The sequence below is a fragment of the Osmerus mordax genome, chromosome 6 (assembly GCF_038355195.1).
Source record: "Osmerus mordax isolate fOsmMor3 chromosome 6, fOsmMor3.pri, whole genome shotgun sequence".
In the NCBI taxonomy this organism is placed as follows: Eukaryota; Metazoa; Chordata; class Actinopteri; order Osmeriformes; family Osmeridae; genus Osmerus; species Osmerus mordax.
The window spans coordinates 12,473,096-12,485,463 of NC_090055.1; the positions used below are offsets into that span (position 1 = coordinate 12,473,096).

Sequence of the window (12,368 nt, forward strand, 5' to 3'; positions counted from 1 at the left end):
ATGTGTATATACAGTCATGAAACTCTGCTGGTCTGCTATCTGTAGAGAAAGGGATCTAAAGAGATGTGTGTCATGTGTGTGCCTGTATGTCATGTCTGTTAGTAATTCTCCAGCAGAGCTACTAGTTTGAACAACTGTTATTGTTCCCATCGCTGCTCAACAAGGCTACCATAAGACCTCAACCTCAGCCCCAGAATTTGCACCAGCCTCAGTCCCAGCCCCAGCCTCAGCCCCAACACATGCCTCAGCCCCAGCCTCAGCCTCAGCCCCAGCCTAAGTCCCAGCACTAGCCTCAGCCTCAGCTCCAGTACTAGCCTCAGACCCAGCTTCCGTCCTGGTCTCAGCCCTACTCTCAGCCTCAGGCCCCATAGCCCTAGCCTTGAGTGCAGAGCCAAAGCAGCAGATTGCATCTGCAGGTAAAGAATCTTGGAAGGACGCCTGCCTGCCTGTCCTCTAACTGTCCTCTGCTTTACCTTAGAAAACTGCCACGTGCTCCCTCTTTTTCCTCTCCTCCTCTTCTCCTCCCTCTGTCCTCTCCACCTCCTCTGTTCTTCCTCCGTTTTCCCAAGAGTGCCACTGGCTCTCTGGCGCGTCCGTGATAGCTTTCCAATGTGTGCAGGACTCAGTCGGCCACATGCCCTCGGATGCTTCTCCACGGCCTTCCGCTCTGCCTCTCTCTCTCTCTGCCTCCCTCTCTGCCTCTGTCCTACCAGACCCTGGAGACGTCCTGGTTGAACACAGAACATAAGGTCAACCCAACCAGGTCACTGTAACTTTGCAGTGTGGTCAAGAATCAAAATGAGTCCCCGTACCTGTCCACGGAAATGTTGAGCTTTCCAGATAAACAGTAGCGGTCTACATGCAAGCAGCATTGTGAAAGAGAATATATGAACTATTAAACCAGGTAGGAACTGTTAAGAGCTGTAGTAGGTGTCCAATTGGGAGGATATCGTTGATCTTCTGCCCAATAGAGTCGCTGTGACCTGCGGACAACAGCGCCAGACCATAATAACCCAATCTCCCTCCTACTCGACCTCAGCCGTCATCCAACAACAACAAACCCCTCCACATCATCCCAGTAATTGTGGAAAGAACCACCAGACTCAGGTAACGGCTTAAGAGTGACAGAGTAAACGGAAATGAGTGGTTTCTGGGAACTCTATGGACGGCGTCATTGCTTCATAATGTAGATGCCATACTAAATAGCATGTCTGTCTTTCTGGCGAGCATGTTTGTCCATTTGCTTGTCCTCCTGTCTACCTATCGGTCTGTCAGTCTATAGTGCCTAACTTCATTACCGTGCATAGCTACTGTATCTACATACTCTCTGAATAAGAATGAAAATGTAAATTATCGCCTACCTGCCTCGCTGTCTGTGTCTGTCTTTCCACCTGTCTGCATGCCTGTCTGCCTGTCTGTCTCTTGCTATGTCTGTCTGTCTGTCTGTCTGTCAGGTGGTGTTAGAGGCTAATCTACTGTTCATGTCTGATCTCAATAACAGGCCGGTTCTGAAGCGGGGAACGGAACTGTTTCCTCCCACAGAACCCAGATCAGGTTCCCACCCGCCCACACACCCACCCACCCACCCACTACACACACACACACACACACTTAAACACACACAGAGATCCGTGAGTGCAGTTTAGTACTCTAACCATCTCTTTAAGGCCTGGTGTTGAAAACAGCTCAGCTCTGGTGGACCGGGCCGACTCCCCAGAGTCCACCTCTCTCTTTCTCTTTCTCTCTCTGTCTGAGTTTCCATCTCATCATGAAACACAGATGCTGCAGGCCGGCGAGCACTCCAGCGGGCAGGCCAGGGGATGTGGGGAGCTGGTGACTAGAGCTCCTGGTCTAGACGCCTGTTCCCTGGGGAGGACTGGGCCGGAAAGGTCTCCTGCTGCAGGTCTGTCTCCCAGACCCTGGGCTAGTGCTCTCTCCCTGGACCCTGGAGCTGGAGCTCTCTCCCTGGATACTAGGGCTGGAGCTCTCTCCCTGGATACTAGGGCTGGAGCTCTCTCCCTGGATACTAGGGCTGGAGCTCTCTCCCTGGATACTGGGGCTGGAGCTCTCTCCCTGGATACTGGGGCTGGAGCTCTCTCCCTGGATACTGGGGCTGGAGCTCTCTCCCTGGACGCCGGTCCAAAGCTCCTGTTCTAGTCTCTTTCCTGGATCAAGGTTGGATGGATCATCCTCCGTGGGTAGAGGCTAAGGGGGAGCTGGGAGCTCTACTGCTGCCAGGACCGGACGGCAGGAAGTTCTTAAACTGCAGACATGGAACGACAGGTGGCTCATTTGGCAAAGCGCCTCACACCACGTTCCTCTGCTCGCCGCTTCCCTCCCAACCCCAACCCCCCCACCGCCCCCCACCCCCCACACCTCCTTCTCCCAGCCCCCCGAAGAGCACACCTGTGAGAGTGCCATGTGTCCCACAGCCCCAGAACCCCCCGCCTTTTGCCCCTCACCTCCCACACCCCCCTCCCCAGCCCCCTTCACTGGCCAGCAGATCTCTTTGATGGCTCCTTTGTGTCAACATTCCTCCAGTCAGAGCTCGTCTCTAAAGCTGAGCTTTCATTGGCTGTTAAAAAGACATTTCCGCTTGCTGCCGCTGTGGAGGGATGCTGTTATGTGCGATGTGTCACTCATCTGCTCTTGTTGTTTCACGCCATATTCAGTCCTAAAGGTCTGTCATAAAAATACCTCTATATTTGTGCCGTATTATAGGTCATCCTATGTGGTAATGTACTATGTCAAGTCTTTTTTATTATATCATATTTTTTCAGTGTGACACATGAATACAGTGGGTGATGATAATTCTCTTCACTCACCAATTCATAAGTTTCCTCCCCCTGGTTAGACAAGCAACTTTAATGTTGCTATACTGCCACCTACTGTCGAAGGTATAAATATCAAACCCACATCCTCTCCAGTTCTTTCTCTCTTCCCCACCTCCCTCACCTTTCCTTCACTGCTTCTGTCCTTGCATTTGCTGTCTGAATCTGTTCACTCTCCTTGTCTTCCTCTCAACCTCTTCCTCTACCTCTCTCCACCCCTAGTTTACAATCCGTTCAATCGGAACTCTTTCTCATACACCCATGAACACAACACACACAAACACCCCCCCCCACACACACACACACACACATACACACAATCCAACAGCTGCAAGCGTTTCATCCTTTTACAAGCCCCACAAAGTGGGAGACTCTTCAGGTTTACAGCTCTCCAAGCCAACGTATACATCTCCAACTTCTCATCCAGCACATGTGGTGCTGAAGAAGTCCACCCAGGCCAAACAGGCAGCCAGCAGGAGCACAGCAACACCACCCTGATCTGATCTCAGAGACACGAGTCTGGAGAGTATAAAAGGCCTTCTGCTGCACTGAGCCTGTCTCTCTACCCCCTGTAGGATATTAAAGGAGGAGAAGAGTACACTTTAGACCAGTACACTCCAGACTAGTACACTACAGACCAGTACACTCCAGACCAGTGTACACTCCAAGCCAGTAAACTGTAAACTTGTATACTCCAGACCATTACACTTCAGACCTGTAGGCCTATACTCCAGACCAGTTTACTCTAGACCAGTATACTCCAGGTCATCCTCTCTAATAAGCCCTGAGGTTTAGAACTGGAACATTCTCCACCGGCTGTCAATCATTGGCTTTAATAAAAACAAAGTATAACATTGCGGTCTTGCTCGCTCTCCGTCCCCCTGGAGAATTAGAACACGAGGGTGTCTGCGGAACTGTGAAAATCTCCCACTTTTACGACTCTCAACCTGAACGCTGGAAAAGCCAGGAGGACTGGAGCATCTGGAGCACATTAAAGCAGCCACCTGGACACTGCCCAATCCTGAAATTAAAGTTAGGTATTATAGAAAATGAGCCTGACAGCAACCCCCCCCTTCCTCTAACATGTGGGCCTCTCCCACTCACTCACTCACTCCCTCTCTATACGTGTTTATTCAAATTTCCTAAAGGAAAAACAGACTAAAACCCACAAGATATTACCTCCAATTTACTGGCTGGCCCCATTGGCTCTGCTCTATGATGTGAATGAGCCGTCCAGTCATATGAATGTCTGGAACTCAACACACACACGCATGCACGTTTACCACCAACACCACCCCCTTCCTCCGTGGCTACTGAGTGAAGCTGCTCTGGCCCAGGGGAAGCTGTTTTCCTACAGAAGCCCCAACAGCCCCCATCATCCCTTTCTAGGTCTTCATTCCTTGTTCACCTACACATGGAAAAGACATTGCAGAGAGAGATGTCTTCTTCCATCCGAGTCCTAGTACACACACGCACACTGCACACACAGAGACACACACACACACACACAAACACACAGGTTCTTCTCATCTCAATCTACACCAGGACAATCTGGTTTTCTCCTTTTCTCTTCATCTCTTCAGAATGTTTTGAGTTAATTTCGGAAAATACACATACAAAACAAATACATCATAAAATCATAAACATGTATCTGATATAATTGTTCCAAAACGTTCATAAAAGGTAGTATTCTAACCACAAGCAGATTGGCTCCTAAAATAACGTTGTATCCGTTCGATCGTTTTACAATAAATTGCATGGCTTATCCCTAATTGTCCAATCAACGTAAGGTAAACAACGGTACCCTTTCGTTCTCATAGTGAAAACGTACACGTTACAGGTATACACAATAAGCATAGCCTATCCATCTAAATTAATTGCAGCAAAATTCTTAAACGTTGAGGTTTTCCTGGTTTAAAAAGCTAACCTAGGGGGCTGTGCACATTCGTTTCCTCTTGAGCATTAAAAGAAACAGCCTCAACACAACGACCGCCACCACTTTCTTCTCCAGTATCACTAGCAACTGTTTCGTACGCGCTCTGCGCGCTCACCAACCGACATCACTCCTGATACAGCATTAACACGCACTTGGCGAGGTGAGTCTCTGGGTCAGGATGACATTTGAAAAGCTAATTAAAATGTGTTTCTTTCCTACTACTTTACACCAGTTAGCTTTTTGCTCTTTCCCAAGACCCCCACTAGCTTCTCAATTATTTTTTTTTCTCTGGAATGTGACATTGTAGCGCTCGCGCTGAGATGTTGGCAGGTGCGTTAGCGTTGAGTGTCATCCTCGCTGCTTTGCCAGGTAAGCTATCAAAAAATATATCTATTTGGCGATGTCAATTTGACAAAATAATACTTTGTGTTCACGTTTTCAAACCGCTCGTTGCGTTTCATCTAAAGTTACACAGGTGCCCTTGCATGACGCACAAGTTATTTAAAGGTATTGATCTGTCTTTGTGCAAGTCTGCGTTAGTCAAGCCAGCCACTCTTTCACATTATGCCTCATCAGTAGCACTGTAGGCTATATGTGTCACTGTCTCATTGTGGCACACAGTAATACTCAACTGGATTTTTAGCACCAGGGAGTGGTAGTAAAGTAGTAGTTGAGGGTCTGTTTGTTTTGTAGATAGTAGAGAGTACAGAGGGTTTTGTATGGAGTAGGTGAATTGTGTGTGTCTTCCAGGTTGTCTAGGAAGGTGGAGCGTGACCTTCTCGCGTAGGGACATCTGCGTTTGGGCCGGGACCACCGTCACACTACCGTGTCGCTATGACTACCCGCCGGGTCACACAGTGAGGCGGGTCACGTGGTTCCGTGTGTCGGCGGAGGGCAAGAGGGAGTTGGCCTACCACTCAGACCCCTCCATGATTAGCTTGTCGTACCGTGGACGCATACGCTACACGGGCAGCCAGAGAAGCTGTGGCGTCCAGATCACGGGCGTGAAGCTGAGCGATGGCGGCCAGTACCACTTCAGGTTTGAGACAGACCACCCCCAGGGACGCTGGACCTCCCCTGACACTGTCACTCTGTCCGTCACAGGTAAAGGCACTGATATTAGCTTCAATGTACAAGTACAAGTTTAACTCTGAGATAACACAGGAGAAATAAGTTAGTACTGTACAGCCAATGAAATAACATGGTTTGTTACTGGTGCAACATTGGTAACAATACTTGTGGTTGTGTTTTGTGTGTTTTTCAGACCTCCAGGTTCAGGTGCACCCAGCCAGGACGGCCAACATGTTTGCCCAGGGTGAGACAGTGTACCTTGGCTGCCAAGCACGAGGATGCGGGGCGCCAGGCCGGACCCTGGCTCTCTATAGGAACGGTCTCAACCTGGGCTCGCCTGACCGTTGGATCACTGTCTATAACTTCGACAGCCAGCACGCCGGCACCTACACCTGCCGGCCAATCCCACCACAGAACGTGCAGTCCCCGCCACTGGTCCTGGCAATGGGATGTGAGTGGCTGTCAATGTCTGTCAATCATTGTTAGCAACATTAGCGTCCTGTGAAGAACACAAGATATGTAGAAGGAATGTGTATCCATCCATCTCTGTTCATATTTTCTTAGTTTATCATTCTACCTCTCTTCTTTCTCTTGCCTTTGCCTAATTCCCTCCTTCTCTCCCCTCCTCGCACAGATGCCCCCCGCTCCACGTATGTGGTGGTCAGTCCTGGGGGGCAGGTGTCAGAGGGGGAGTCAGTGACCCTGACTTGCAGCAGTAACGCCGCCCCCCCTGTGGAGAGCTTCGCCTGGTTCAAGGACCAGGAGAGTGGCAGCATCCCGGACAGCTTCAGTCCCCAGCTCGCCCTGCCCAGGGTGGCACACACCGACCACGGGGAGTACTCATGCGTGGCACGCAACCCTCTGGGCACCGAGCGCTCCAAAGCGGTCCTGCTCAGCGTCAGCTGTGAGGAACACACTCTCTCCCTCACTGCCTCCCCACAGCTAGCTTGATCTGAATTGAGGCTCGCTCCTAACAGGCATTGCTTTGCAGCTAGATGTTACTAACTTGGTTTGAGTTACACTGTGTTGTTTATGTGTTTTTTATTGCTAGAAAAGTCCAAAATAACATAGTCAACTGCCTGTTCTGTGTGTAAGTTTGTGTGTGTGGGGGGAGAGACAGAGTGAGAAGGAGAGAGAGAAAGTGGTTACTTCAGTTCAGTCTCTCAACTTCCTTAACCAGATATAGGCCAAGCTATGACTAACATATTTCCAACAGCGAGAAACCTGCTGACTCTGCATCACATCTGACCACAACAAGAGATCACTAATTATTTATTACTTTCACTGCAGTTAAGCCATATATGCTAGCTTAAAAAGAATAATTAAATAAGAATAATGTGCAGTATCTACATGCATGCCTCCATTGTGTGATGATAAATTTTTACAGCTGTCTTTTCTGTGCTGGTCCAGATTCCCCAAAGGGCACCAGGGTTCTTTTTAGCCCTCAAGGTGACATCAGAGAGGGCTCCCCTGTCAACCTGAGCTGTAGCAGCCAAGCCCGGCCCCCTGTGGACCGCTGGGCCTGGTACAGGGTGCTGGGGGATCAGGTCTGGGCTAAGGGAACCAGCCAAAACCTGTCCTTCCTCAGTGTGCGCTCCCACCATGCTGGGCAGTACTACTGTACCACCTGGAATCGCCTGGGGCACCTCACCTCCCCGTTTGCCTCCCTCACTGTGCTCTGTAAGTACTGTTGACATACTGCTGTTTGTCGCGGTTTACTCTAAGTACTGCTGACATATTGCTGTCTGTCTAAGTGTATTGTGTAATTACTGCTATTTGTGTGCTCACAAGTATTGTATACGTGCAATGTCTGTCACAGAGAACTCATGAGGACTAATGTCTCTTAAGGTACTCTGTCAGTACTACTAACAAACATTTGTTTGGGACAATTAATGGCAGGGAGTAATTATGGCTTATTTTTGTTGCCATCACCCTGGTATCTTTTGCATAAAAAAAATACTGGTCAAAATGAAATCAGAAGAAAGGGAAGCACTCAAAAAGACAAATAGGTTAGGGGGTATACTCTGGTTAGATAGTAGGTCCTGTCTGTTCTGTGCTTCGCTGTGTTCAGGTGAGCTGAGCCTCTGTGTGTTCAGGTCAGGTTCCCAGGGAGGAGAGGGGTTGGTCTCTCCTCTGTCTGCCACAGGACACCCACACCTCCCTCTGTCCTGTAGGGAACTAATCAATCCACCATCAATACCTCTCTCACTCCCTCACTCTTTCTTTCCTGTACACTCCCTTTTCTCTCTCTCTTTTCCTCTCCTTCTTACTCCTTCTATCTCTCCTTGGCTGCCTATCTGTCTACCATGATCCCATGTCTCTCTTACCTGCTGTCACTCCGTTTTTTGTTTCTGTTACTACGCCTTCTCTTCCTTTATTGTAATCCTTCTCCTCTCCTCCCCTCCCTCTCCTCTCCATCCAACTTCTCCCAGACCCTCCTAAGAACACCTCCGTGCTGGCCCGTCCCTCGGGTGTGGTGGATGCGGGTCGGCCCCTCACGCTGACCTGCAGCAGCCAGGCCAATCCTGCTGTGGATAACTTCACCTGGCACCGCCTAGGCTCTGCACAGGCCTGGGGAACCCGATCGGGCTCCAGCTACACCTTCCACGAGGTTGGCCCCGGGGAGAGCGGACAGTACTACTGCGAGGCCCGGAACCGCATCGGAACCCACAGCTCACCCATCCTCACTGTCAGGGTCAGAGGTCAGCTCCTGAGAACGCTGGGATTGTAAAAATGTTACCATTTGTCTTTCCTTTATTTCAAACTTTAATTTTATTTGGGAAACAGCCCAACAGTGTACAGATGGTGCTCCGTTCTACGTGCTAAATTGACAGAATCAGTCAACCTTTGATATGGTTGACCACAGCACCAGCAGGGAAGGAAAGTTGCCTGATTTGACAAACCTACTGACACAAAACTACTGATCTTTTAGGACTAAAAAGATCAATACATGTTAGTCCATTCGTTATATGACCTAATTCAGCCCTTGCTTGACCCTTGTAACAATCATGACTACTTGTAACCCCCTTCCCTACACTACACAAACGCAGTCTGCTAACGTCTCATGATCTGGGTGTTATTTCTGCTTTCTCCTTTTGTTCGTTTAGTTAGTCACTACTGACAGCAACAGACACACTGGAAAGGACTAGACGTCTGATCATACAACGTGATCAAAACATGATTATCACACTTTCTGTCTGTCTGTGCCCTCCGCTTCTCTAATTCTAAACCCTTTTGTACTTCCTGCTTGGCAGGCCGTCTGAAGGTCATAGCCCTCGCATCTGCAGTGGGCGTATCCGCAGGACTCATTACTCTCACCGTGGCGATAATGATCAGGTGACAGGATGGAGTCATTGCTAAACAAAAAATACAGCTCACTGTCAATATAATAGGGTCAGAAATATTTTAAAAATCTAAATTTTCAACCACTGAATTGGAATTTCTCTTTAGTTTCCGAACGGAAATTGATCCTGAGCCAGTTAAATTCCCTCAGTGTGTGACTTTGTATCTATGCCATTTCTGGATTTCTGTCTTTCAGTAAAAACATGCACCGTGTAGACATGGAGTCTCCAGACGAAATCAAAAAGGTACGAGTCTCACTTCTTCAACAGTCTAGAGATTTCTTTATTGAACTGATTACAGATCTTTGTTTTCCCCATCTCATTCTCTGTCTCTATTATGATAGTCGTATATGTCTCTCTGTCCTCTGCCCTGTGTGTATCTATGATCCCAGAGAGCGTCTGTGACAGGTGACACCCTCTTCCAGGAGTCTGTCCAGCAGACGTTTCATCTCAGGCATAGCAACATGTCAGACATCCCGGTATGACCTTAAGAGGCAGACAGAATACAATGGTTATTTAGCTCATGTTTTTATCCTGTGAAACCTGGGACACTTCATATGTGATCTGTTCCTCAATTCTTCTTGTCCTTTTACCTTATTTGTCTTGCAATCTGAGGCTCCACTTCCATCTTACCTTCTCTTTCGCTCTCTTCGTTTGTGTGTGTGTGTGTGTGTATGGTATAGGAAGAGCCAGAGGAGTTCTGTGAGACCTCCCATCCCGCCATTGTTCCCTTGAAAGATGCTCCACCCATCACAGAAGCAGAAAACTCTGCCCTCAACTACATTACTGTACACTATTCTAGAAAGCCCAGGTACATACCTCCTTCACCTCCCCTTCTCTTTCCTACCTTCTCAACCTGGTTTCCTTCTCTCATCGTCCTCATCTTCTCCTCTTCATCCTCCAGTGGCAGTCTGGATCAGGTGCAGGTCACGAAGCCTAAAGCTAACCTACCACTGGAGGGAGACAGAGGTTCCAAGGATTCTGCAAAAGTTGTTTACACTGTCCTGGCACGGCCTCACCAATAGAGGGCAGCAGAGGAGAATTAAGAACGCCTGACCAAAGAGGAACCAGCAGCATCACTCCCTTCTATCACACCGCCACAGAGGATTGGAAGCCTCCTCACACACATACATATAGACACACACTCACACAACTAAACATGTTGACATACTACGTCTAATTTACTGTCTGTATATTTTAATTGTCTGTAGCAGCTTAATGAACACAGAAACTGTAGCTTTACCTCAGTCTAGCTCACTGTGATTCTGTCAAATGTGTTGATGAGTCAAAGCTTTGGCTGCATTGAGAGCAGGAAATGTTAGCCACACATCCCTCAGTACCTGCATATAGATTGGAGAGGAGATAGTTGGAACAGCACAGAGGATGAGGAAGACACTTTGTTTTATGGTACTAAAATAGATCTGTATGGAATCTGTTACTGAACTCGTGATCCAGTGATTATGAAAATAATACAGCCTGCTATTGGTTAAATAAAGTTGATAAACATCAGCTGTTGTGTTATCTGTGCTTGTGATAGGAAGGAAGGAGACCAACTGTTATCAAGACTCATCAGTCATCACTCTCACTTCAATTTCCTCGTTCTTCCTGTAACACAGTCCTACTTTTGTTTACTGAATTATTGATTCAATCATGATTGATTATATTTAATCATACCAGTAAGGAAATAGAAGAAAAACAAGCTTATCAGTTTTAAGTGCACACCATCATACCTAGACTTCACCTGTGTTTCTTGCCTCACATGTAGAAGCTGCTTTGTCAAATTGACTTGAATGCAAGTTTAAGTTATAGTCATGCAAATAAGTCCAAAGATTTTCTATTTAACTTCTACTAGTAATCTGTAGAGATAATCAGATTTTCCAGTGAAATGGGCTGGACATGATCAGTAAGTTACTGTGGTAATTGCAAGAAGAAGTGGCATGTGTAAAACATCATATGATCATAAAAGATTCTCAGCAACGAATATGTAACAGTAAGAGTATATATGTAAAGGACTAAACTGTGAATGTTGGTTTCTCACGGAACTATGTTTTGAGATTTTGTTTCTGCCTGTTTCTGCCTGCCTATCAATATAAATAAATGCACCGACTAATACATTTAGTCATTTTTTACATTTAGTCATTTAGCAGACGCTCTTATCCAGAGCGACTTACAGTAAGTACAGGGACATTCCCCCCGAGGCAAGTAGGGTGAAGTGCCTTGCCTAAGGACACAGTGTCTTTTGCACAGCCAAAGGGTGTAGCGACACCTCTGCCACAACATAGATGAGACCTTTGTCGGAATGGACAGCTCTCTGTTCTAGATGCCCAACTTCGGACTGTGTATGGACATGATTGCAACTCCCAGGATCCAACTCTCCAGATCTGAGGTCTTATGGGCCCTAAATCATACAGCCCTCTTTGTTGAATAGAGGCATCGCATTAGGATAGCTTTGATAAAGGATATTCTAAATAAAGAACTGACAAGACATTACTGACAGTGAATCAAATATGAGCATTCAGCTAACAAAGATTGCAATGGCAGGTATTGTTACTGTCTCTTCTGTCCTATAGACCAGGGAATTACTGCTAAGACTGTCAGAGCCTTGAATAATCACATGTATCAGGGTATATCAGTACAGAAAGTACAGTCTTTATGAAACCAGACATACAATTCATAAAAGGGTGGGGAAACGCTAAAGGGAACTCAGGTTTCTTTAAAACCCCATACACCCCTCAACTCATATAATCACGGCACAGAGGGCCAGGCAAAAGTCTAGCTTAAATACACACTCTTATAATAGCCGATGCACCCTAAAACCATAGGCAGCACTCTGGCAGGCACAGCACTGAAGGGGAGACCCGAATAACCTGCCTGTCTGCAGTACTCAGTTCTCACTTCCCACACTACCAATTCTTTAAACAGGCCTAATTAAAACCGTACAACACAAAACAACACTAGAATGTCTGTAGTCTAACTCACCAAGACCCTCCCCCTGTCATTTAAACCTTTAAAGTGATTTCAATCTATCAGGTATATCAAGATGTATATAAGGAAGAAGGAACAAAAATTCAAACAAAGAACTATGGAATGAGGAGAAATATGATCATGAAAAACTAGATTGATGTAGATAATTGTTTTCACTTATAAATACCCGTGGTTGGGGTTTCTCAACAGAACATCGACATCAGT

The 12,368-nt window shown here is 47.2% G+C and overlaps 1 protein-coding gene across 1 annotated transcript; it reads left to right on the plus strand.

Moving 5' to 3' along the window:
• The first annotated feature begins 4,888 nt into the window (after nucleotides 1–4,888).
• si:dkey-33i11.1 (B-cell receptor CD22) lies at nucleotides 4,889–10,688 on the plus strand. Its single transcript, XM_067237788.1, has 12 exons — nucleotides 4,889–4,927; nucleotides 5,075–5,136; nucleotides 5,518–5,871; nucleotides 6,032–6,289; nucleotides 6,473–6,742; nucleotides 7,249–7,518; nucleotides 8,271–8,540; nucleotides 9,093–9,174; nucleotides 9,377–9,425; nucleotides 9,572–9,658; nucleotides 9,863–9,990; nucleotides 10,090–10,688. The coding sequence occupies exons 2-12, from the start codon at nucleotides 5,088–5,090 to the stop codon at nucleotides 10,202–10,204; spliced, it is 1,932 nt and encodes a 643-aa protein (XP_067093889.1). The 5' UTR covers nucleotides 4,889–4,927; nucleotides 5,075–5,087; the 3' UTR covers nucleotides 10,205–10,688.
• Nucleotides 10,689–12,368: the final 1,680 nt, after the last annotated feature.

Excerpts from the sequence above, each read along its gene's own strand:
- si:dkey-33i11.1 (XM_067237788.1), top strand. The coding sequence starts at position 5,088 with ATGTTGGCAGGTGCGTTAGCGTTGAGTGTCATCCTCGCTGCTTTGCCA. Across the intron at positions 5,872-6,031 it reads TGTCACTCTGTCCGTCACAG|ACCTCCAGGTTCAGGTGCAC; the intron begins GTAAAGGCACTG and ends TGTGTTTTTCAG. Across the intron at positions 6,290-6,472 it reads ACTGGTCCTGGCAATGGGAT|ATGCCCCCCGCTCCACGTAT; the intron begins GTGAGTGGCTGT and ends CTCCTCGCACAG.